The sequence below is a fragment of the Epargyreus clarus genome, unplaced genomic scaffold (assembly GCF_041222505.1).
Source record: "Epargyreus clarus isolate Ecla_fem2 unplaced genomic scaffold, WU_Ecla_fem_2.2 ptg000014l, whole genome shotgun sequence".
Classification (NCBI taxonomy): Eukaryota; Metazoa; Arthropoda; class Insecta; order Lepidoptera; family Hesperiidae; genus Epargyreus; species Epargyreus clarus.
The window spans coordinates 17,131,087-17,158,770 of record NW_027332222.1 but is presented as its reverse complement, the minus strand read 5'-3'; the positions used below and the strand labels follow the sequence as shown (position 1 = coordinate 17,158,770).

Here is a 27,684-nt window from a genome sequence, read left to right as displayed (position 1 = left end):
CTTAATCACACATCAATCGTGATAACTTTTAGTTGCGTGTGCACGCCGGGCTACTGCGGCGACGATTGCGCCCTGCCCGATCCGTGCTACGCGCCGCGGGCGGTCGGCACGGCGGAGGGCGCGGCGGAGGGCGGGGCGGAGGGCGGCGCGGAGGGCGGGGTGGGCGACGCGGCGCTGGGCCCGTGCGAGAACGGCGGCGCGTGCGAGCAGACGTGCTCGTCGGTGGCAGACTACGTGTGCCGCTGCGCGGCGGGCTGGGCCGGCCGCAACTGCTCGGCGGCGGCGGAGGGCGGCGCGTGGGGCGGCGCGGGCGGCGGCGCGTGGCGCGCGGCGCTGGGCGCGGGCGGCGCGGCGGCGGCGCTGCTGCTGGCGGCGGGCGCGGGCTGGCTGCTGGCCGCGCAGGCGCGCCGCAAGCGGGCCACGCGCGGCACGTACTCGCCCTCGGGCCAGGAGTACTGCAACCCGCGCGCCGAGATGATGCACCACGCGCTCAAGCCGCCGCCGGAGGAGCGCCTCATCTGACCGGGTAATACGTCGTGCCACCGTTACACGAGATCTAACCCTGAAGAGTTAAACGTGGCCCAATTATTATTTAAATTGGTTAATGTGTAATTGCCTTGTTGAAACTAGGCATAAATATGTTTGCTCCCGATATTCGTTGTTCCTGATCCGTTGTGATCCCTTCCGAAACATCTGTCAATGAAAAAAGGGTAAATGATTTGTAATCATTTCGCTGCCAATTTAGTCTTCATATCTGTCGTAACATTTAAAATGATTTTGCTAACTTCATGTTTATAATAACATAATATTGTTATTACTCGTAGTGCAATCGAACACAACTAACGGACCACGAGCAAAATCTTCAACATATGAATATGCAAAATTTTTGTTTTCAGAAATGCTGGATACACGAAGGAACAAAAGAAACACAGAGGTGATGAAGAAATACTAAAAAAATCTGTTGCATATCAATAATATCAACCAAATGTGAGTCGCACGGCGGTGAGCGTGTCCGCAGGCGCTCGAGTGGTTCGTTAGTACGCGAGTGCGCCCGGGACGTACCATTTATTAGATATAAGACTAACGAGTATACACTGGACTAATTTATATTAAATTAATATGATCACACTGAGATCATTGAAACTTTTATAAAATATTAAGCGGGTGACAATTGCGTGATTTAATAATGAAATAAAATAGATTTTATATAAGTGACTATTAACATAATTATAAATCATTGGGATGAATTTTATATACTTATGTACTATATACTTGGTAAGTATATTTTATGCTATTAGGTTAAATTCTTGGATTTTAATAACAATATACTACTTATATGATAGATGAAAGCGGCGTGTGTCTGTACATATGAGGACGACGTTAGTTGTAGGTTATATTGAAGGCAGCTCCGACAGACTCGTTCATTCGCGGAAACTGTCTGCTGGGGATGGGTCTGTTAGCGTTGCCGACGACTTCGTGGCTGGCCTGACTGGTGTGATCAATATTACTTTAAATACAAATTCAACAACAAATATGTGTGAAACGTTTTAATAGAAAATACTCATGCATACTCTTGATCATCATATCAGTCAGACCTACCAGTGAGGTTGCTATATCTCGTTGTAAGTGAAAACAAAAAAGCGTGCAAGATTCTAAATTACATTATAGTGGAGGCGTCCCTCGACCGCGCGCCCTGTACATATGATAGCAGCGCGGCCCGCCCTATGACCCCCTAAAGTAGAAATATGTACAAAATAGATATGAGATGATAATTATTCAAAGCTCGTTACCGTGAAAGTAAAGCGTAGCGGGCGCGCCGGGCGTCGGAGAGTCCGTGCCTTATACGAAAGTCTGTATAGTAGACCATTTTAAATACATATTATATTAAGCTCTGTAGGCAGACACCAGCCTGCCGGCCGGGAGTGGCCGACACTGTTTGCGGATAATTATGACACTCTTATGGTGATAAAGTGTACTTAACTTTTTAATATTATCTACCGACACCAGTATTATGTCCTCTCTAGAAACAATGAGCTTTTCATTTGTGAAAGTGGAGCTTAAAAGTTAATCAAATACTCAATAAATAACCTTCAATTCTCTGAACTATTTTACTCGTGCTGATTCTCTCTTTCTTCTCTTGATACTTCCATTTCTGTTTTGGCGCACACTCACAAAAGCAACGCTCGGGTCTCTGCGAGGACTGTACCTGGGACTTTACATTTTGCTCAACACGTCTAATACATTCCAACTTTGTTAGTATTTATTTGTTGTTATTTGTAAGGTGTGTCACGCCTAGGCCTTATTGCGCAAGGTGACCAATTTCGATATTGTGATATTTTAAATAAAAACAATCACCATTCTTACTTGAAGTGTTCATTATAGAACAATGTTGTCATATTTATTAGTGACAATGTATTTGGTTTTATATGTAAATAATAATAAATAATTAATATTCCAAGTCTGCTCTTTAGATTTAAGATAAATATTATTTATTTCTTCATAACGCAATACTTTTTAACAATAAATTATTATACACATGTAATTACTTCCTAGTTTCCCGCGTAAATTTAAATTGTACATTGTGAATCTTTCATTTCTGTCTACCGCTCTGTAGACATCTGTGCCAAACTGGCGGATAAACATTTATAATCTGATTTATATTCAGTGGGTTTTGGTTTAAGTGGCGCCAAAATTGCTAAAATATGTTATATATCAACAAGTCTATATGTTTCATATGACCACAATTTTCTATGGCCTGGCATATACTTTGAAGGCGCCACCGACAAAAAAACTCCATCGTGTAAAAAAAGTAGTTTTCATCTCAATAATCAGTATGGGCAATCTAAAATAAAAACTTATGTTGTAGCTAAATTATTAGCATTTAATTATCTAGTTTTAAAATTATATAATTAATGACACTGATTCAATTGCAAAATTCTAGAAATCTTTCATTTGTATCATGATAATTCATACAATGTATTGGCCCTACAAATCTCCAAGTAATCTGGAGTCAATCTGCCATTTTATTTGGCAATGTCTATTGTATGCGAATTTATAGTTTTAAATATATAATCTTAACAAATAATATAGTGTATAGAGGTTTCTAGTATTGTACAATTAATCGCGTTTAGTTTAATGTAGATTTAATGAAATTCTCTGTCGCAGTTCCAATTTGTCATACGTGTCGACTTACTGCAAGCAATGTTACCGTCCACAGTAAGCACAGTAGGGAACGTAAGCTTTTTTGGCGTTTTCTCACTCATGGTATTATTCAATAAATAAATTATACACATTGCCTGTTCTCATTTATATTTCCTGTTTTCATTCCTATTAAAAGAAGTTCAGTACAGCAAAGTGATTCGCTATATGGCACACGAGATTCCACGCTAATAACGCATTCTTGCTCAAGACTAAAATTTTAACGTCGCATAACAAAAACCTTTCTTCTCAAACTAACAAATTGACACTAATCAAATCAAATCATTTTTTTTAATTCAAAATGGGTTGTTTACAGAGCACTTTTTGAATGTCATTACAACTACCACCAGTTCACAGGGTAAAAATAGGTTGTTTACAGAGCACTTTTCGAATGTCAATACAACTACCACCACTTCACAGGTGTTTCGCTTTGGAGAAGAAGCGGCGAAACAAACTCCATAACACACATCTTTTAAAAAAATGTTTTTTACAATATTAAACTTAACCTAATGGTACATGTGAAGCTGAAACTACTTCAGTACACCGTTTTGTCAGTCAAATAATCACTAAGTTTATAGTACGCTTTTTAGATAGTGTTTCTTTAACGACATGTTTGAATTTTTTTCTGTGAGATTCAAAATGTGGTCGGGTCACATACCTATTAATCCAGGTCTGTGGGTCGGGTATTTTATTGTAGTAGCGAATACCCATGAAAGATCTAGCCACGTTAAAATAGCCAGCCTAGCCACTATATGTGGTTCTCAGCTAACAGGGTAGTATAACTACGTAGGAGGTTAACAATTCTTACAAGAAGATTCATATTATTATGCATCTCTCTCGCTCTATATATGTGTAGCAAAGTGCGAGGATGCAAATAAAGTCGATGTTATTATTGTATTTTTATACCTACCCTCCTTTGGGGTAATTTTATATATACACTAGCGACAAACGGAGATTGACACCATAAATCTGTACTCAGGTACCAGGGTAATATAATTATGGAGGAGGTAAAAGGTAAAAAAACCAGGCAGATTCATATTCTGAGAGAGATTATGCATCTCTCTCGCCCTAAACACGTGCAACAAAGTGCGAGTGGGATGCTAATAAAATTGATATTATTGTATTTTATTATTAAAATTAAGCTTATCTCCTTTGGGGCAAATTTATGCAATAGCGACGGACACAATAGGTGTGGTAAGGGAGACAGACATTTCCGAGGCATTCCAGCTTAGTCCTCAGGGGTAGCAGCGCATCTGTGGCTGACCTCAGGTAGGAATATCTAATCCTATCTGGGGTTGATTACAGATGTCCATGGGCGGCAGTAGCCACTTACCATCAGGTGGACTGCATGCTCGTCTGCTCCTCCTATAAGATAAAAAAAAAAAAAAAAACACAATCTGTGCTCAAGTACCAGGGTAACATAATTATAGAGGAGGTAAACAATTACTTACGGACAGTTGCAGAGTCATATTATTATGCATCTCTCTCGCGCTATACTTATTTATGCAAAGTGCGAGTGGGACACATACAGTTAGTGCTATTGTAATGTGTGAGCGAGACATGAAATAAACTGTTTGTTCTATACTTGTCACAGCGGTGAATGTACTACGTTCTATTTGTCAAATCTTGCACCGATTCACTGTAACGTCAATATAAATCCAATATTGGATCATCTTGTGATATGGATACGAAATGAAAGGGTTTGCTGAGAAGAATACAAAAAGCTGGTTTTTAAAAACTTTATTTAATTATGCCAAGAAAGTTATAATTTCTTCCTCGCGTACATGAAGCACGCACAGGCTTTCTTAGGCATATAAGTAATCAGTACAAAAACAAATGAAACACATGCATAGTTCTAAACACGTCCTTTATTCAAATACTGTACAGGCTGTATTACAAGAGACATTATGATACAATAACAACACGCACCGCGGCCGCACTCAACAGTTTATGCGCTTTAACCAAGGAACGTGCGGCGTCGCTGCAGCTAAGTTACCGGCAAGCCACGCGGAAGCTCCCAACGCAAAGGAATGACTTAGATTACTCTCTCTCCATCGATTACCGACGTTAGCAACGTGTCCCCCACCGGCGCTGGAAATTGGAGGGATTTGGAAGTATTTTTCATAACCTAACTAATTATTTGGACACACTATTCATCAAACGATACCCGAATGAGTAAATCGATCACGTTAACAATACAACATGGGTCGACGCGCGTCTCGGCGTCGTGTCGCGTACATCTCTACTGTACACACACTGACTTAGCACCAGTTATGTGAGCACTTCATTGTGATACAATGTAAAAAAAGTAAAAGTATCTAACAAAAATGTCAATGTTACTTAATTTGTGGCTCATTTTATAAATGTTCTTTACACGTCTAACATAATATAAGGGTAAAGTCGCGATGAACGGTCACTTCATAGACGATATAGAGGGAAGCACAGACGATACGCAGACATAGGAACATTCAGTCGTCGGGTAGGTCGTCGTCGAACAAAAGAAACCTACTTACATTACAATATAAATAAAAATCATAATCATACAAAACGATCGGATCGCACAACAACCGTTCACATTTAACTGCCGCAGATGAATAATATAAAAACAACATATTAAATTACAAATTGTAAAACATTTACATTATGGCATAATTTATTACAATAATAGAAAACAATAAATATGCATCGCTCCGCGGTCCGTCGCCGGACGCCAGACAACACTATCACATCCCGCCGCCCCCGCGCCGGGTCCGCCAGTCCGCCGGACCGCGGGCCGCCGGACCGCGGGCCGCGCCCGCCGCCGGCAGCGCTCAGTCGCAACCCGCCGCCGCACGCGCCGGGGCTACCTGCGATATGCACATTACGAATTATTAAATATGTTAAAATACATATCACAGGAAATACGTTGGGTGTACTTATAAAAAATCTTATAAGTGTGGTTCTGTGTGTATTATATTATTAATTCAAATCAAATCAAATCAAATCAATCATACATTCTTACATAATACCAATATGTTCAGACAAACTCATAGTTAGAAAATTCAGCCGTGACTCGATTAGTTACGTTACATTCCTCAATTAAAAGACGGGCAATTGTCTCTCAACAATAATTGGGAAGAACTCCCGGTTAAGTCCTTGGTCCTAAGGCCAAGTATAATCCGCGCCAAACTTCTAGTCCGCTCTGAAGTAATTGCGCGCAGGTTTAGATAGCATATAATCCCTAAGAGCAGGCCAGCGGACGGGTGCCGAGAAGGTCCCGCACCGTCTTCGTCGCGCAAATATCTGCAATTTAAGGTGGTAGAACCCTCTGTAGTTCGACTTCGGTGGCACCATGGCAGGTGTCCATGGGCGGCAGTAGCTTACATCAGGCGGACTGCATGCTCGTCTGCTACTCCAATATCATAAAAAAAATAGCAATAGCGACGCGACTCTTCTCTATATTGGGAGCGGGGTAGCGCTGTGTACCTGTTGTCGTGCGGGTGCAGCACCACGCGCTGGTAGTCGGGGCGCGCGAGCGGCGCGCGCGGCCGCGAGCCCAGCTCCGCCGTGCCGTCGCGAGAGATGAACAGCTGCAGGCCGGACGCTGACGAAAACAAATCAAATCAAAATTATTTATTCAAAATAGGTTCTTTACAGAGCACTTTTTGAATATCAATACAGCTACCACTACTTCACAAGGTATTCTCCACACACACACATCTTTTATACAATTTTATACAATGGCTCTTAACCTGGTGGTACATGAAGCTGGGGCTACTTCAGACCACGGTTTTGTCAGTCAAATAATCACTCAGTCTATAGTACGCTTTTTTACATATCGTTTGTTTAATGACAAGTTTAAACTTTTTTTTGTGAGATCAAGGTTTGGTCGGGTATTTTATTGTAGTAGTTAATACAGTTACCCATGAAAGATCTAGCCACCTTACATAATCTATATTTAGGAATTGATAGTTTATTTCCATTTCTAGTATTAAGGTAATGGTGGCTACTATTTTTTTTTTCAAATATACATCTCAATATTAACATCGTTATCATAATAACCCTAACCATTATTACTCATTAAAATCAATCATAGTCAGTTTTCAGAAAAAACAACATATAACAAATAGACATAAAGTTAAATAAAAGGTAAAAGTATAAAGATACCTTGTAAACGTTTTTTATATTTGTACGCCATTTAAGGCAGAATGAGCGAAAATTCTTGACTGTAACATCAATGTATACACCTTATTCTACAAATAAAGACTTTGTATTTGTATTGTTAGTGTATGCCAACGTGACGGACGATACGGATAAAACTTAGATAAATATTGTAATAGCTATAACTATTTTTGGAAGTAAATTGTAAAAGGTGAGTAAATACTGACTCTCAGCGGAGTCCTCTACGGCCTGCTTGAGGTCGGTGGCGGCGAGCAGCTCGTCGATCAGCGAGTCGGGGTTCACGCGCGTGTTCTCCACGCGACACGACACCAAGTGCTGTAACATTCATATTTTCACATCATTAAATAACTAGATAAAGTTAGGTTTACAAAGATTTTAATTAAATTTAACGAGCATGTAGATAAGCAGACTAAGCTGATGGTAAATGGTCAGTGCAGTCCATTGACATTTGAAATAACCTCAAATAGGATTGAGAATAACACATTAACTAAAGATGTGTCGTTACTTTTGAGGAAAGAGGTAAAAAAGTTATTTTAGGCATCTAATATATAAATAGGTGTTTTTGTAACGGTTTTTTAACGGTGGTAGATCTGTTCAGGGTTCAATTCCGGAGGCACCACCGTCAAATCTAATTTTGCTTTAATAACAGCAGTGTTAAGAGCCCTCTAAAACATACTTAACCGATACGTTCCAACTAAAATTTAGTATAAGTATAAAGCTTCTTTGGTTGATCTCAGGTAAGATTTTTATTTTATCTGGTATCGATTGCAGGTGGAAATGAGCGGCATGACCCACTTATTTTAAAATTATAAAAAATTTAAACGTAAATATAGACCTGGTGGTAGTGCTTCTGGACTTCTGGAGGTTATCCATAGAAGGTTCAACCCCCGATGGTGTCCCCGAAGGCGAATTCCAGAGATTCAACATTAAAATATATTATAAGATGAAAGTCGTCGTGCTCGTACCTGCGCGTCGTCGAGCGGCGCGAGCGGCGCGGGCGGCGGCGGCGCGGCGGCGGGGCGCTTGCGGCGCTCCAGCGCGGCGCGCGCGCGCTCCAGCGACCCGCTCTCCGACGCAGACGACGCGTTCCTAGCACGACACACTAAGTTACACTACACGTCATGTGACGCACGCGCTTACACGTTCCTCGCTTAAAACCTCCCATGTGATATTTTGGGCTTTTGTTTCGTTTTTTAGATTCAAAAATCGTTTATATTTTTGTGGACTATTTTAGTAATTACTTGGATAGTAAAACATTTTAACTCTTTCTTGTATCCAAAAACAGCACAAGAAATTTTAAGCTTACAACGTAAATATGTTCATACTTTATCCAGACATTCTTACAAAATAATAAAAAAAAAAAAACAAAATTTCAATAGTGACACACAGTCCACCTTTATCAAGGTATGTCAGTATTTTAAGACACCCTATAGATCTTTTTTTAAACTAATTCATCACAAATTACTAAAAATCAACTAAATAATAAATTAATAAAATAAAATAAAATATGATATTATCATAATCTTTTTTTTAAATTGCTATCAGCATACAAGGTTATCCATTGTAGCAATAATGATAAAGTACTGCATCTCTCATAAACATTCACAGATTAAAATAATATCCAAAGTATTTCAAATTACTGAGACCATGTGCACATTTAATATCAAAACAATTAATATTAAAAAAATATATATACTATTTTCTAACTAATCAAAGTAACAATGTACACCATAATATAAAACAAACATTTAAAAATCAACTGAGAGACATGCGAGGGTATTTACAGTAGGCAGTAGATCAGTAGTCATGCAACATAATATATGGAACACGTAATAAGAAGCATTATAAAGCGAAATATAAAGTAAATAAATGAAAAAATACATGCATTTATAGTTATTATTATAATTTATTAATATTTTTGTTTAATATTTTTTATTAATATCAGCTCCTTGTTCTGTATACAGTATTATGATAAGAAGACAACAATAAAAATAAATAAAACATTCCGATATATTAAACTAAGGAAGTCACAATTTTAACTATGGTTTCTATTATTTCAACAATCAAAAACAAAACAGTACACATCATTATCAGTATACTATTAACATTATGAAATGTAATGGCAATACAAATTAAACGACAATGCTATGTAATAAGCAAATGTCGAACTACGTAACAACATCTAATACGAGACAACATCTAGATAATAAATACACACACCTTGTTTGTAATTCTAGTTTAATCATTTAGTAAAAATAACACTTTTTTTCAGCTTAATGGTATCAAAAATCTGATAAAATATCTCGAGATGAATGCATTGTAACTTCAGACAAGGTGTGTACATTTTCGATGAACGCAAAGTCGACCGCCCGACGTAAGTTATATATAAATTTAGGATTTCTTTTGGCTATGATAAATATTGTAAATTATTTTTAAATTAAGGGAGAAAACATTAATAAACATTATATGTATATAAGGAAAAATGGGGAGAGCGACTAGAACCATATCAGACGACGCCCGCACTGTATGTGCCTTGTTTTGTACCTTTGTTTTGAAACTACGAATTTATCAACATCTATATTTTATATTATTTAACTTTCGGATGATTCTTCGAAACAGGGGGGTTTTGACTTATTTGCATAGTATTTTTTTTATTTTTGAATATAAATAAGCTATAAAGTATAAACGCCCGGCAGGAAGTAATTATCGTCCTTAGAGTTACATTATTATATTCAATTGCCAGTATAAAGTTATGCAAAAAAGTTGAGCCATATGAACGATTGGGTTCCATCTGTTTCGGAGAGTCCCCCTTAGGTCCTTTGTTCACTGCACCGTCATCGAGCCTATACCGAGAACGAGATTATTTCGGGCCGATTTTAATACGTCGTGACGGCGATAGTTTGTCCACCGCGACCGATATCGGCGGTTTATTTTGTTTCAGATGTCACGCGTGCGACTGCAGTGTATCCAGGCAGGACACGTTCCAACGTGTTTTATATTGCCGGCACATAGGCCCGTTAAAATCTCAGTGCCTATGATCTACTCGAAATATCGGCGGCCGGCATGACGGTGCTCGGGTGACGGGCGTGCGGTGGACAAGCTGCTATAGTAAATGTATGGACGCTACTTCGGCGCCGTCATTAATTATCGGTATCGGCTCAGTGACGGTTCCGGTGGACAAGCAGCGTTACAGTCCAAGCCGGACGGGTACAATAGCGTGCGGCACGTGCGGCACGGGCGCCGGGCGTCGGGCGGGCGAGCGTCGCGGCGGGGTGGGGTGGGGGCGGGGATGTGTGTTGCGGCGGCGGTACCGACAGCGCGGCGGGGGTGCGGCGCGGCAGCGAGCCGGCCGGCGCGCCGCACGCGCCGCACGCGCCGCACGCCGCCTCCGTCTCGCGCCTGCACACCGCCACACGCGCGCACATCGCTTAGCTTGGGTACTCCACTACATATCGCATCGTTATAAACGTTGCACTCGAACGTACTGACACTTAACAATACTTGAATAATTGTAATATTCATTTGTATAGTTACTTATAGTACTGAACTTAATAATATATTTCTAGTAATAATGCGGTGATAGATATGATGTTTATGAAGAGTTTATGAAGAGAGCATGAGAGCGAAGTAGATCCGACAGGGAGGAAACGAGGTAGTCACAGAAACGAAACGAACATAAAACCGATTAGAAACGGAGGCGACTTTGAGACAGAAAAATAAAACCCAACACCTGGAGACGGACGTTAGTAGGCGAAGGTCACCCGGTGGGCGGGAGCGTCGGGAGCGGCGGGAGGGGCGGGGCAAGCGGCACGCGGCACTCACCTCGTGTGCGCGGCGTAGCTGTGGCGCACCGGCTCGCCCTTCGGCGTCGACGTGAACACCTCCTCGTTGAGGGCCTGGTTCGACAGGCTCCTGAAACGGTGCCGCACGTCTATCCGCTCGGAACTCTCCACCTCCGCCTCGGGATCCGACGGAATGCAGTAGAACTCGTCCTCGATGCACCCGGACAGCCGGTTCGTGTTCGACGTCGAGTTCTTGCGGTGCGCCAGCGGCGTCAGGAACGGGAAGTTGGTGAACAACTCCTCGTTTCGCTTGTTCTTTTCGAGGAGCGCCGGGATCGTGTTCAGAGACTTCTGCTTGAAAATTTGGAAGTTGGTGAGCGGCTGGACGACCGAATCGATCACCGAGACCGCCTTCCTCTTCTGGTCGAAGTAGGTGGGCATCGCGAAGGAGTGGTCGTCGAGCATCGTGCAGTCGGGCGTGCGGTACTCGGCGCTGGGCGGCGACAGCAGACGGCGCGGCACCACGTCGGGCGCGCCGCACAGCGTCGTGTCCGGCGTTAGGAACACGTCGGCCGACTTGAGCGTCGTGTCGTGCGTCGTGTTGTGCGTCGCGTCGGGCGTCAGGTACAGGTCGGAGGTCTCGCAGTGCACGGTTTTCTCGAGCAGCAGCTTGGCGAGCGCGCGCCCCGCCTGCTTGCTGCCCTGGGAGGGGACGTATAGCGTGGTGGTCGTGGTGGTGGTCCGCTCTACGCGCACGCTGCGGGACCGACGGGGGAGGGGGCGGGGGAATTAAAAAAATAAAAATAAAAAATAATATGAACGAAGCGAAATAAATACGGCCAAACAAAAAAAAAAGTTAGTGACGTGCGAAACGCGAATGTTAATTAAAATAAAGCGGCTCGGAGCTGTACAAGTGGGGTGGCGTCGCGCCGCTCCCGCCCAGTGGGAATACAAGCGTTCGGCATATTCTAACATAATGCGAGTCCTTGTGTTCAAAACGCATTGCTTGAAACGTGTTCTCCGTTACCAATTTCTGAATTGACGTATTGTATTAGTGTAGAAACATAGAATTTGTCAAAAGTTATTGACAATATAGTTGAGTGATTATGGATTGAATACGTATGCGAATTAAACTATTAATATAAATTTCCTAATACAGATAAGTATAAAAATGTATATGGAAATATGTTGTTATGTGTCGGATCACCGAAAGAAATTATTAGAAAAAAACCGACATAATTTCGAAGAAAAATGGAAACCTTTTATTCGATTATCATCGAGAATTTGGTATAGTTTTATAGACACCGCGGTTTAGGGAATTAACATGAATATAACAAAGTGTGCGGCGTCGTTATTAGAGTCCCGCGTACTGGAAGTGGGGTTACCTGTTGTGGTGCGGCCGCGCGGAGTCGCCGGCGGAGTCGCCCTCCGAGCTCTGTCGCGAGTGCGCCGACGCCGCCGACACAGAGCTGCCGTACCCTGACGCCTGGTGGACATTCAAACATTATTTATTTATTTATTGTCAAATAGAACGATTTCGCAGAACCAATTATACTCATTGACACACAAACATTAAATTTTAAATTATATTATAAAAACAATTCGATGTCCACATAAAGAATAAATAAAAATAAAATAATAATAATAAATCTCAAATTGAAAAATAAATTCAATATAATTAATATTGTTATATAATATAACATCAATAATAAACATTCAATTTAAGGTTCCTTTAAAAATAAATAAGACGGAAAATTTCGTATCTCTATAATAGGCAGTATTAAAGGGATACGAAATTTTCCGTTATGTACTAAAAAATGAATCTTAATGCAATTTCTTAAGGTAAATACCACAACAGTGCTTAATACTGACGTTACAAAGCTGTTAAATATAACAAAGAAATATAAGCTATATTTCAGTGGACACTGGAATATGACCAGGATAACAATAGAAGTGTGTATACCTTGCTGCTCATGTCGCCGGAGGTGTTGGAGGAGTTCCGCGAGTGCGTGTGCTGCTGCTGCAAGCACGTGGCACAGCCCGCCGCGCCGCTCACCGCGCCGCTCACCGCACCGCTCGCCGCGCCGCTCGACGCCACGCTCGCCGGCACGCCCGACGGCACACCCGACGGCACGCTACTCGTCACCGATACCGTGAAACCTGGAATGTAGACAATCTAACAATTATAATTACTTCAATAAGTATTTAGGTTTAGTTTTAAGAATGTTATAAAATTACTATTGTATTTCCAAAATGTGCTTACAATTAACAATTACAACCATTTATATCACTGGAATCACTTGTCTCCATGTATGTCAGTAGTATACACGATACAAGCAATTCTAGTGCTTATACCTACTTTTGAGTGAAAAAAGCGTCACGCAATAAATTATCGACTATAACAATGGTGTCCCTAGACTAGGTAGTATAGTGGAGTGACCGCTTACCGGGGTGGTCGGGTATGGTGGTGGCGAGCGGCGGCTCCTCCGCGTCGGGCGAGGGCAGCTCGCACGACGGCAGCGACGACAGCGGCTGGCTCAGCGTGCCCTCTGCAACACAACCGACATCATCATTATAACTTTATAGTGTACTGCGCTTTTTGTATGTCATTCTTTTTATCAAATGGAACTAGCAAGAAGTTTTTACAGATGTTTTGCTACTAGGACTACGTTGGAATGCTTCATATAAGTACATCGCCGAATTGTGCAACATAAAACACAGTAGCTCTCAACACTATAGCAGTGTTGAGAGCTAAACAAGCAACCAGTGCGGTCGCCGTGCGATCAGAGTTTAACCACAAAGAAGTTGGTAACATATTTCAAGCTAGTTAGAAGTTGATTCTTCAAAGCAGGGTTCACAACTTAGGGGCTTACTTTTTAAACATAAATAATAAACTACTATAACTTGGCCACATACAATTACTAGTATAAAGTAATGTTTTTATTTATACTAAAAAGTGAAAAAAGGACCTTCGAATTATTTTCACTTTTTTCACCCTATCGACTATCCTGCGAAACAAAATAGTCACAATACACCCCTTCAAATGACTCGGGGAGCTACTGCTCCAAAGCTCTATCGTGTAGTGTGTGAAAGTGTAATCTAACCGTAGTTCTTCTTCTTGGTGAGGGATCCGAAGCCGGAGCTGGCGGTGGAGGAGGCGCAGTCGTCGTCGGGCGCGGGCGCGCTCTCCGAGCCGCTGTCGCCGCCCGCCTTGCTCTCCGCCGCCTCCTGCTTGCGCTCCGGACTGCCCATACATGCACAAATTGTACTATTGCTACCATATCATACACGAGTGTGGATAAACATGTATTCTAACTGTTGATGATTATGGAAGAATTGGTTGATATTTATGCCCCATTGCGGGACATGGAATTATTTCCAAAACATGCTACTCAAATAGATAATGGTTTTCGACAAGTTTAAATTACTATACTCCACAAGATAATACAATTATGCTTCACCGAGTTTGGCCTACATTTAGGATATAGTCTTTACCTAAAAAAATATCGTCTGGAATTTCCGTTTGGTCATAATAGTTACACTAACCGCAAAGTAACAAGTTGATGATGGAATAAACATTCTCAATACTTTTTTGTTCACAAAGTTATTTATAAGATTAAAATGGACAGACTATCTTGCAGTCCACCGGAAAGTTGTTCGTGACAACCATGACATCTGTAACCATCTCTATTTAAAACAGTGGTTCTATCTGAAACCCAGCACGGATGTGTTGCCATTCGTAAGGAACAAGATGGTCGGCTTCATAAGCATACAAGTTATCCAACATCCACACCCATCCACCGAAACCCAAGAACTTCTTTACGCTAACATTACTTGTGGCGGTGGTACCTCTCTGGTCGAACTGCACTTACTGGTTCTATCTTATATATAAAATTCTCGTATCACAATGTTAGTTACCGTACTCTTCCGGCTTTACCGATTTTCACCAAATTTTATATGCATATTCAGTAGGTCTGAAAATCGGCTACTATCTATTTTTCATACGCCTAAGTGATAAGTATAATGGCAACACAACGATTGCCGCGCGTTTGCGCGCATATACGCGTGTTAGTCTCGAACCCTCAATGTGTTCGCAATGTGACACAAGTATATTGATGCAATACTAACACTTTAAAGAGCGGATCCCCGGAGATCATGCTCATCTTGATGCGCAGCTTGAGCACGGAGTTGTCCTGGCGGCGCGGCACGGCGGCCGAGGAGTCCTGCCGCCGCCGCGAGTCGTACCCCTCCAGCAGGCAGCGGCGCGTCGTCTCGCCCGCGCCCGCCAGCTCCGCCAGGTTCACGTCGCAGAAGCCCAGCTTCTGGTACGACCGACCACCTGAAAACGTTTTATCGTTTTATTAATAAATAATATATTCATTCATGTTCGTGCTGGCGTAACCACATTGGAATTGTGAAGTTGAAGAAGTGTGCAAATCCAAATCCCGTTCTTAAACTTTACACCTAAACACCTAGGCTATCAACTAACTGTAGACATTAAAATAATAAAAACCACCTCCTGTTGGATAACTTCCACAAACACACCGTCACGTCACACCCGCACGTCACTCATGGTTCATATAATTTCAAATGAATTCTGAATAATCATACTTTCCTTTATTAACTGTGCCAATGAGGCACGCACGATCAGTAGAAGTCAATTTAACAGCAGTTGTAAAATTACAATAATTAAATTTTAAAATTACCCTCGCAAACAATATCAAACACAAATCCGAAACATTTCAAAGTTAATTGCTAAAAGGAAACATTATACTTCGAGGCAAGAGAGAAAATCGCTACCGACGGCAAACTATCTCATTTCTCTTAAACTTTAAACTTGATAACTGAGCGTGGCGTGGAGGCGTCCTTCCCGTTCGCAGCGAGAAACTTGCAAGTTTATCTTGGCAGTGACACTCGTATATTCAAACTTTGGCCACGGTCGCGTACAAGTCAGCCATTTCAAGTTTCATAAGCCCCATTGCACTGATAAATGTAGTTTCGGAGACAATTAATGAAGCAATGGTGTTAATAAGGACATATTCATTTGATGTTATTTTATTTGTAGTAATTGTTTATCACTTTAAAATATCAATCGCTATATTATTATCCATCATCATCACAATAAATAATGTGTTCTGGTTTGAAGGGTGTGGTAAGGGAGACATACTTTTCCGAGGCATTCCAGCTTAGTCCACAGTGGTAGCGGCGCATCTGTGGCCGACCTCCGGTACGAATATCTAATCCTATCTGGAGTCGATTACAGATATCCATGGGCGGCAGTATCCACTTACCATCAGATGGACTGCATGCTCGTCTACTACTCCATATTATAAAGAAAAAATACCGTTAATACCTTGTAAATGGCATGACAATCCGTCAATTACAATTGTTATCATTGGATTGTCGGTAATACGAGTAATATAGCAGTATGTATAAGTATGTTACAGCTTCTAATTGGGAGAAGAGATCCGTACATAGTTTCAGTCGTCTGTATTGTAAAGTGTCCGCCTACCCTTGCACTCCTTGCGCACGGAGACGCGCATGAGCGCCGGCTCCAGCACGCCCGTGTTCGCGTTGGCGCACATCTTGCACACGAACACGAAGCTGGCGTTCCACCGCACCGCGTGCTGCCGGACCTCCTCCCTGTGGAACAATGAAAACATCGTCAGAAACGGAAATATTGCACTTGCCAACATGTTTTTAATACGCACGATACGCTATACGACGTTGTCTTCTAAGTATGGCTTATTGGACCTTTTTGAGAGCATACTTTAAAAATATATAACGGAAACATAATTTGTACAAAGGCTTAAATAAGAAGTTGTATCTTACGACTGGTAGAAGCAAAACATAAAAACCGTATTCCTTTTGCTTGGCAAAGGTTAAGTCTTTATCGATGTCTCCTAACGAGAGCTTAGGTATAGTATTAATGGTTATAACACGATATTTTAAAAAGAAATAAAGGCAATGGTCTATATTGTATAAATCTTAAAAGGTAGCAACGTTTTGATGCTGGTAGCGCAAAAATATACGTGATACGAATCTTTAAGTTCAGCAAAAATATTTTAAACTTCTAATTCTTGACTTTTTTATCACCAGATCTGCATACATTACATATACTGATACTGATACATTACATATTCATAAGTTGCCCATATACCTTACATAATTAAAATTATCTACGTAAGTAAAATACACACTTCATACGATACAAATAATTGCAGCAGATACGATCAGTATAATAAGTATGTGTATGCGCAGGCGCAGACTCACACGGGTCCGAGCCCAGATGCCAGCAACGATAGAACTTTTAGCAAGTGCTCAGGCATACGGGTTATGCCGGTTTCAGATATGTAACGGTTACTACCAAAACTACAACCGAAATATGAATATCACTCACATAAAATGCAAATAAATTATTAAATGTTCCAAACGGATAGACCGATTGAAATTCTAATCAACCGATTAATCAAATTAATGGTATCTTCGATCATCACTTACTATCAACAAGACTATTATTGTTGATCGAGATTTATGTAGCCTTGTGCCATTGACCTGTCTGTAAAACGTTTCATCCACCTTCCGACACTCTACCATTAGGCAGTATCTCAGGGTTAAATGTCAAAAAAAATATTAACGTTCAGATAACAGTGAAGACGCGCCATGCACGGCGAATTTCAATCTATTCATTAACCTACTTGGAACCCCCGGTAACACGTACCTTAAAAGCTTCCATTCACTCTGCCCTTGAATCAATTTATGCGCACATACTTCTCCACATGGCTCTGGCATTTAGCATCTAATTCGACAGTCGAATGCAGTGGAGAGCTGTAATGGGTCGCCGGCGCCCGACGTAACGGCGTGTGGGGACACCGGGGAGGCGCTCGGGGCTCGGCAGTAAATTACGGAGCGGCGGGGTCAAGTGGCGCGGCGGGCAGACATTTGGGCAATTTGCGCGCGAGCTCGGATCGACGCGCGCAACGCTGAATTAAACGTTGAAGATCCACGGACACGCTTGAGCAACTGTTGCTTACAAACTTACTATAAACCTCTCAAAAACAAGCCTTATTCATTAATCAAAGTACTGAGGTCGTCTCGATTAATATAATATTCGCAATTCCTCATGTTTCATTATCTACACCTTCACGCTATAATTATTTCAATGTTGAACAATACTGTTGGAGAAATATTTTACATTACATAAGTGTACATGTGTTTATTTTAAGCTGGACCACTCGGAGGAGAACTGTTAGTATTAACACACAATCATAAAGTGTTCACACCACATTATTTTCGCCGGATGGCAACCCGATCGTTTCCGTGTCGATTGCCGTCCATCAACGCGCCTCCCCAGCGCCCCTTCTCACTTCTATTGCGGATATCGTCCGATAAATCTCCTTTCGCTCCAATTAATCTCTCGCCAATCCGAAACCATTTCAGATTTCATGAATTAAATATTACCTATACATTTATTATGTATAACATTCCGAGTTATTCTGAGAATTACGTGGAATGAAAACTGCACAGCGTTGAATTTATAATAATCCAAATTACAGTAGTGTAGCGCGGTGAAGGCACTCTTCAGACCTCCTTCTGTTGTGACATGCTCAGCAGGGACGTAGAAAGGATTGGATTGAAATTAAGCCAATCTAATGACGGCGCCGCTAACGGTATTGGGATTCGTTCGTATATGCCGTAATGTGAGTTGTGACTAACTGGATGGCCAGGCATGTCATTACAATTTAATATAATAGGATCATATAATAGCTAAGAAATGACATAGAGGTAAATCAATGATAATTTAAGTACGTTATGTAATACTATCATATTATCATGCTACTGAAAGTGCAAAAATTTGCATTTTAAAAACACATATTATAACTTTTAACTAGACTTTGTCGAAACAAGAAAAAGTATTATGCGTTAATTAATGGAGGCAAGCTAAGAAGACATCATGCAGGCTTATAAAAGCCCTCGGATATCTCAAACGGAACAATCTTGATCATATAACGAGGTCTACGAGTCTGTTGGAAGATTGACGATATTAAAATGCAATGCCGGTCGGCGGGAAATAGGTCACGTACTGCCGGCAGTCGCAGCTGCCAGCATCAGCGAATCATCTCTGGCAAATAGTGGAATAATAGAGAGGTATGACGTCAGACACACGTGATACATTTATATGAATATAGTTTACAATGGATTAATCACTGGATTTTTTACGATTTATCATATGCACAGATATTTGCAGTGTTTTCCCACGCGATGTCCCTCAATAAACAAGTCGACGCGAAGTCTTCACTGGCTACTTAGTTGGTATTCTTGAAAGTGTCTAGGCAATATTTGTATGCAGCGGAGTATAGTGTAATCTGTACGTAAACAACGGTCGGATGAATGGGCCGCCGCGAAAGGTCGCCGGTGACGTGGCTTCACCTTACTATCGTGCCCTATACCTACTGTTCATTATTATTTTCTACATCTATCGCCTAGGGCATTAATGCTTGCATTAAAGATGGATATCAGTAAAACTAGGCAAATCTTAAAGGCGATATGATGGTATCTATTTTTAAGATTGAATTAATTTAATTACTACAAATTATGAATATGGTTCCGACGACATTAATTAATCAATTAAAAAAATTACTACAAATATAAATACTCAGTTCATAAATAATATTACGCTTGCAAGAGTTTAAACTTACCAGAAGTCAGAAGCACCAACTTAGTCGTGATCTCACTGGATCTTAAGGCGAATATGTTACAAGACAGTATTTTAAGCGCAGCATACGTAGGCAGGTGTTACAAATAGCCCGTGACACGTCGCGGTGACGTCTCGCCCCGTGCCGCCCTCGGCAAAGGCCGCGGGTGACGCGCTACGCAACGATTACTTTACGATCTTGCTCATTATCAAAACACTAAGCCATCAACTCCACAAGACTTTAACGGAACGCAGCTGAATATAGGCCTCTTAGTTGCCTTCACTCTGACTGATCCTGTACCCTTTGTCTTTAAGAACGCTTTGCGAATTTGTAAACCTTACACCCCCCTTTGTCCCTGTAGTTCCGGGATCAGAATAGGGCTACGGTATCCTTTTCCTGTCGTAAGAGGCGACTAAAAGGGGGCTTTCGGGGTTGCGGGGATACCGTCGTACGCTCCACACGGAGTGACGAGCTTCATAATCATCTGGGCGGAGCCACGGGGCCACGCGCCAAGAGGACTCCGGTTGCGTTCCTTTGGAGATCCCGGAGTCCTCTACGCAGCGCTGAGGACGGTCACCGGGAGGGTTTTAGTGCGGTAAAGTCCCACATAACCCGTCGTCGTTCCCACGGCGTCGGGTACCTTTTGAAGGTTTCCCCCTCGTCAACAAAAAAAAAAAAGACCTTACACCCCCTTAAGAAGTTTTTTTATGTGCAGTCACTTTTTGCTGTTTTTTTTGCAACTATCACGAGATTTCCCTCTTAAGCAAGCGATTCCTAATATGCACATAACTTAAGCCAAGTTTCTAACCAGTAGGTTATTACTGCTAGTAACCTCATTTAGTCAGGACTCATTGTGATAATAAACTAAGTAATAGCATTGATAATTGTCCTATATCCAATAGTCCAGTGTCCTCGATACGAGCGCGGCGCTGCCGGCAGCGGGCTCCGGCACGCACTTCCGGAGCCCCGCGGCACCCGCGCAATAAATATATTGGGCTTCGATAAATATTGGGCGGCTCGGCCCAAACGACCACTTTTATTGGGTTATCGGAACAACCATTTCCTTATTAGCACTTTTATTGCATTCTAGTTTATATAGAATTAACGATAAGGAAACTTTTGTCTTCCGTTCATAATTCGCCGCACGAATAAAATACTTTATTATTTATGCGATAGTATTAATTAATATAATTATACTTTCCGTTTCCAATTTTAATCATTACTTTGTTACTCAGATTAGATCTGTTCTACAAACAAAAACAAGGTACTCTGAAAAGATAATGCTATTCTATGCTTATATTACTCTGCCTGGTGATTTTGGTAATGAATTCAAGATATTTTCATACGAGTAATACACTTTTTAAGTAAGGGTAATCTTCACTCAAATTGAATACACTTGTAGCGTGCATGTATGCAGGATTGAATGCCGTGCAAATAATAGGTATATGTGAATTAATCAATTAATTGTGATGGAATATATTATTATTTTAAATATAGTGTAGAATATAGAGACAAGGATTCAGAATTGTTAATGTTTAGGTTTAAAGAAATTTATTCTCATAAAGACAGTTGTCACTTACATGAGAACATAGTAAGTTAATACAATCATTTCGTCGTCGTGCTTTATCAAAAGATTCTATACACCTGACGTATTCGTTAAAAATGTTAAATGTTAATTAAAAATGTATAGCACTACAGTATTAGGTATTGGTATAGATTCCTCTTGAATACGTCAAATGAATTCACATTTTTTATAGATGAGGGTATTTTATTATAAATTCGTGCTCCTTCGAAGGTAATCATTGTTTTACCGTAATTTGTTCGAGTCTTAGGTAGGACAATGAAGCTCGCTCGCCGAGTGTTGCGATTGGTGACTTGTTTTTGCTTAGTGAACATTATATTAGTGTGGATATTCCTATTAAGTGTTTTGCGGACAAAAATGCAGATATTATACATGTATAATTTTTTTAAATTCATTATTTTTGTTTCAGTATATATTGTTTTAGTAGGCGTCAGATAGTGATAATTAAAAAGTAATTTTATTATTTTATTTTGTAAAATTTGGAGTTCCTCTAATCTTGTTTTTGCCGAGCTACCCCAGACCTCAATGAGATAGGATAGATGTGGTTTAACTAATGCATTATATATTGCGTACCGTAGTTTACGTGGTATGCACCGCACAATATTACGTAACGAACGAATGAGATTTACTAATTTGGTTTTTATGTGATTAATTTGAATTTTCCAAGTTAAGTGTGTATCCATATGTAGACCTAGATATTTTTCATCAGATTTTTGTGTTAAATGAATATTATTAATTGTAAGAGGTGCGTGTGGTGGTATATCTTTGTTTTTGGCCTTAAATATAATGTAGGAAGTTTTAGAAATATTTATAGTTAGTAAATTGTATTGAAACCATTTGTATAAGGTGTTCAAATCGTCTTGGGCTTGTGAAATTAGAGTGTGTATAGATGTGCCAAAGTAGAACAAAGAAGTGTCATCTGCATACAGAGTAATATGACCGTTTAAACTTAACTCATGTATATTATTTATATAAATTAAAAATAATAAGGGGCCTAATATTGAGCCTTGAGGGATTCCGCACGAAACTGGTAGTGAATTACTCTGGTACTGGTCTATTTTAACTATCTGAGATCTTTTTGTGAGATAAGATTTAAACATTTGTAATGATTGGCCGACGATCCCTATAGTTTCTAGTTTCTTTAGGAGGAGTTTATGGCTTACAGTATCGAAGGCCTTTTTTAAATCTATAAAAATACCGAGAGCTATATTTTTATTATCTATGTTCTGTTTTATTTTAGTGACAAGATCAATAGTTGCTGTAAGTGTATTACTTTTAGGTATAAAACCATATTGTCGTTTTGAGATGAAATTAATAGAATTTAAATAGTTATGTAATCGTGTATAAATAACTTTTTCAAGAATTTTTGATAATACTGGTAACACACAATGTTTTCATGAAGTGTCTTTTAAACACTGTACAGCTCATATAAATTAGGCGCCTACGCAAAATATAAAAGATGTTGACATTCCTATGAAGATAGTTTGTAATTTACTCCGCGGTATAAATACCGGATCGCACGGCGCCGGTAACGTGACGTGTTCTAATATTTATCGGGTGCTTGTGTACGCGCCACGTCGACCTGTCTCCATAATATAATTTGACGGTCCGCACGCTGCCATAATAAAATATTATTTTCAGCACTATTTTATTTTTAGATATTTTATTCATATATATAACAGAAATAATCTATCGGAGATAGAAGCAGTAAAGCCAGTAATGGACACTGATTACCCCGAATGCGAGCTAGGAATGATCAGTGTTCAATATATTTAGTTGGCAAATGATGAACCCTTTATGAAATACACGAATCGTGAATAACGACATCGTGAAAAAATTAGTACCTAATTGAATGTACTAACTAAGGACATAATAATATAGCGTTCTTTAAAAAAATAAATTCATAACGCGTATTATATATCGAAGAGTAAAATCAAAAGCCCCGTCAGGTATCTCACGCAAACCCAAGGGTACATTTTAAACATGTGTTTACTTATCCCTAAAGGTTAAACCCTCACGCAACATGATGTCGGTGGAGTGTAAAGGCGGGGAACTGCCGCGACACGGTCCGGCGGCACCACTAACGACCTCACAAGTGCACGGCTGCATGGCCCATACCACTGAATTAATTGCTTTGCACTGAGTAATTTGCCCGTATCGGCCGTCTGGCACGGCAGCTTAAAGGTCACCTGAGGTATGTGGCAAGTGCATTGACAACATAAAGAAATTATATGAGTTTTATGAAGTAAAGGCTAAGAATACTTATTGGACGGTTCTTATTTATTTTCTGTCCGTACTGTGTCCAAAAACCAACAAATGTCGTTGTTAAAATGTTTATTATAGAAATTTGTCCATTTCTAGTAGGCAGGGATTGTACTAAACGCGATCTTTGGAAAAGAAAACATTGCATAGATTGATTATTATTTAGTTAATAAAGGACGTAAATCTAATTCCACACCTATTTCTACCTAATAACAGCAGTGTTAGGCGCTGCTGTGTTCCGGTTTGAAGGGTGTGGTAAGGGAGACAGACTTTTCCGAGGCGTTCCATCTTAGTCCTCAGGGGTAGCGGCGCATCTGTGGCCGACCTCAGGTAGGAATATCAAATCCTATCTGGGATTGATTACAAATGTCCATGGGCGGCAGTAGCCACTTACCATCACGTGGACTGCAAGCTCGTCTGCTACTCTGATATTATAAAAAAAAAAAAAAAAATAGGAAATTATCTAACCAGCAATGGTAATACGTATGACGAAGATGAGCGACATGGCCCGCCCGCAGTATCTGCCGACTGAGTGCATATGCATGAAAGTGTTTCAAGAGGTTTTTTAATGAAATGCAGCCCGCCCGCACGCAGTACGTTTTTATATACGAGGACCTTGATATTTACTCTGTTATGCTTATAGAAATAAAACAAACAACTTTATTCATTAGTCTTAATTGCTAATATCAACAAATATAACATGTTTCAGTTCTTAGAAACAATATATCGATTACCAGAACTTAAGTAATTAGTATTACACGTAAGTAATTGGCCAATCATTTCCAAGTATGGAATTAATAGTGCCGTAGCAGTGGCCCAGCGGCCCTGCCAACAGTGCCAACACCCCATTCCACGGTATTCATATGCAACAATGAGTCAGTCGTTACTATTATCTATTTCCGTCTACGCGCGCCGCCGCCGCTGCGTAACGAATCATATCTCCTTACATTACTGATAGCCGCTGAAGGTTAAGTACCTACTCTTTATTGTTTGAAAACATAATCGATCGAATGCAATATAATTAAATTCACTTTTACAATAACAGTGTGGATTATATCAGTTAAGATGAAACGAAGGACGATGATTTTTTCGTATCGGACTTTGATCGATTGTGATCAATTTTTATTTTGCGCTAAGACTGTTTAAACTATAGTGAAGTCCTTAGCATCGATAATCCAATCAGGTGAGGAAAAAGAAAGCAGGAATTCCATGCGATCAAACCCGGTCATTGGTCGTAGTGTTACAAATTGAATGAACGGACCAGCATCGCCAGATGTTCGCGTTCATATCGGGTCTCATCACAACACATGTCGTCCCGCCCTGCCGCCAGTCGCGCATAGAAATATTCAGAATATCATCGTAATATTGGAATATATTGGAATTGAATTTAGCTGGATATTGAGTTGGTACCTACTCTATCTATGTCGTTAAACGCATCGCTATTTCGTATCCGAAAACTATTCGTAGTGGAACGTAGGTTGTTTTCAATATAATGGGTGTTGTAATGTCATTGTTTTGAAATAGTGAAAGCTATTAAGTCACTTTATTAGAGGAATCATATATTTCAAAAGCGATTGTACTCGGTAGAATCTAAGATATTGTCTGACGAAGAACTAATATAGTAATTTTAACTTCCATTCGTTTCTAAATACCCATGCTTTAACATAAAATTAAAGTGCATGTTGTCATGACGGCCATAGCAATATATACACTACAAAAATGGCAAGTGTTTATTTATTACAGTTACGAGATAGAACCCTGTGACAGACGGGCAGACAGCGGAGGTTTAGTTTAATAGGGTTCTGTTTTTACCTTTTGAGCTTAAAGAAGATGCATCTTTCGTAGGTTTGCCACAATGGGCGACCAACGCAGCGTGGTATCTGGCCATCGCACGTTGCTGCAACACGTGCTTCCTAGTAATTAGATGCTATCATAACAGCCACGCGGATTATAACGTTTAGCGGTTGTTTGATCAACGGCCCGTTTAACCTCCTTTCGTAATATCTGCGTCTTGATGAACCTGATTGCTTTAATTAAACACCGCGGTTAATGAGCAGAACAACAGTCAGCTTAGATTAATCTATTCGTTCGTACTAGTATTACGTAAGTGACGAAATACATTTAATAAAAAAATATAGGTTAAGAAGATCAAGCTTACCCATACAATGAAATCTATTGAGTTGATGCTGAAAATGTTTCTTAGGCAGTATATTTCGACACGGGCAATGCGTGACTCCGGCTCTCCGACCTCATTTCCACTGTTTACGAGTTTACGACGCCATGAAGATGAAGCGGACCCACATAAATTATGTTTATCACGACCGGACGGCCACATACCAGATTCTCGGGTTACAATGACAAATCAACATAGAAATACGCCTGACCTGTATTCAGTAATAGTTTATGCCAAACAAATAGGTCGTTTGAAGATAAAGCGACCGATGCCCATACATTATTCAGATATTAAGCAGTTTGTCCGCGTTACGACGAATATATTTGTAAAAAATAATGATGTCAAATGTATCAACAATCATTTCATATATTAAGTCTATAAACAAAACAACCTAAATTAACTCCATCATCCTCAATGATATTATAAGCGATGCAAATAATTATAAGAGATGCAAAATTGTATAAATAAGTTGAATTACTTAATTAGTTATATTAATAATCGGTAAATAGGTACTAACGAGATAACAAATTATTATTAAACGCTTGACAACGATCTAATAAATGGACATTTTACGCGATTTTGATATTCGGCGGCACCCACAACATCAAAATCTTTATCATCATCCACTTACGTATCATATCCCGTCATATATTTTGTTATAAAAGGAGCTTACCCTTTTACGAGTATAGGGTCTTTTGTAGTATGTTTTATTTCAAGGCTTATAATAAAGAGGGTTTCTAAGTTACTGCAAAACGTTGTTCCAGTTTACCAAACACATCCATCTAAGCAATGTTAAAACCAAAACACTAGTCCTTTCGAGGGTTTATTGCAAATTGAATTTGATTTATCTCTACTGTTTTTATTTGATTTCAAACTCCGTCGGAATTTCCAAATTTATTCGAACGATCTTTTACGATTTTGCGGTAGTTTTATTAGAATTTTGTCATCGGTCTAGATGAGAGAGATCCATTGACCAGCGCGCGGTGAGCGGCGCAAGGCCAGGGGGCGGCAGATGCGGCCGGTGTCGCGTGTCACCAGCTGGCCGCATGGCCGCAACAGACGGGTACTGAATATCATTTGGATCATATATAGGATAAGCGTAAGGAATCTTTCTTAGCATCAGTTGCCGCGGAGATTTGGTGTCAAGCCTTAACATATCCTTGTTTTCCATACTGTTGTTGCTTTCAGTATTCCACACTTTTGTGTTCTAATTAGCATCCAACTTGTTTTGCTATTTTTTTCTGCTAGAATAGTAGATGTTTAAATGTAAACGTACAAGGTAAGGTAAGTAAAGGCACTATAAATATATAATCATCAATAATAATAAACCCCACATAAATTCCGTCTTCAAGCGAGACTACACTACTAATGTGTTTCAGCGTGCAATTTGGCACGGTGACTAAAGTTAGGCAACACACCCGACCTTGAGTAGGACGTTGCTACTATCGTAATATCGTATGCAGCGGGGAGCCTGCTGGCGAGTGGGCCTCGTGAGTCACTCGCGCCTCCACCTCACGACGACCCACAGCCGAGGTGCCGAGGATGTTGCGTTCACTTCTTCGATTAACAAATACTACTAGATTGTAGGTTACTTTGAAACTAAGGCATACCAATACCCTCCTTTACCTTTGCTTCAGGCGTATAAATATGTCAGATTAAGCAGTAATAAAGATAGTAAAACAGATTTTTTCTTTAAATTCATCAATATTCCTTATAAAGAGTAGAGTACAGGCCTCGGTAGTAATATCATTGATAACAGATAAAACTATAGCATTAAAAGTCAAAGTAAATATAGTATTAAAAGTCTTTTGACTTTTTAATTAAGTAAGA

The 27,684-nt window shown here is 40.3% G+C and overlaps 2 protein-coding genes across 4 annotated transcripts in view; one reads left to right on the top strand and one right to left on the bottom strand.

Annotated features, from left to right (window-relative positions):
* crb (cell polarity complex component crumbs) overlaps nt 1-3,292 on the top strand; it is a 57,193-nt gene extending 53,901 nt beyond the window's left edge. For both annotated transcript variants that reach the window (XM_073079296.1, XM_073079295.1), the window contains 2 exons: nt 33-526; nt 897-3,292. In XM_073079296.1, the coding sequence (XP_072935397.1) occupies nt 33-522 (490 nt within the window). In that variant the 3' untranslated portion in view covers nt 523-526; nt 897-3,292. The remainder of the gene's footprint in view (nt 1-32; nt 527-896) is intronic.
* Nucleotides 3,293-5,048: 1,756 nt separating this feature from the next.
* LOC140747060 (uncharacterized) overlaps nt 5,049-27,684 on the bottom strand; it is a 90,039-nt gene continuing 67,403 nt past the window's right edge. For both annotated transcript variants that reach the window (XM_073079293.1, XM_073079294.1), the window contains exons 3-13: nt 16,654-16,784; nt 15,270-15,480; nt 14,246-14,385; nt 13,589-13,690; nt 13,105-13,301; nt 12,527-12,627; nt 11,182-11,898; nt 8,325-8,448; nt 7,566-7,674; nt 6,664-6,781; nt 5,049-6,044 (exon numbers count right to left, since the gene is read on the bottom strand). In XM_073079293.1, coding sequence (XP_072935394.1) covers nt 6,041-6,044; nt 6,664-6,781; nt 7,566-7,674; nt 8,325-8,448; nt 11,182-11,898; nt 12,527-12,627; nt 13,105-13,301; nt 13,589-13,690; nt 14,246-14,385; nt 15,270-15,480; nt 16,654-16,784 — 1,954 coding nt within the window. In that variant the 3' untranslated portion in view covers nt 5,049-6,040. The remainder of the gene's footprint in view (nt 6,045-6,663; nt 6,782-7,565; nt 7,675-8,324; nt 8,449-11,181; nt 11,899-12,526; nt 12,628-13,104; nt 13,302-13,588; nt 13,691-14,245; nt 14,386-15,269; nt 15,481-16,653; nt 16,785-27,684) is intronic.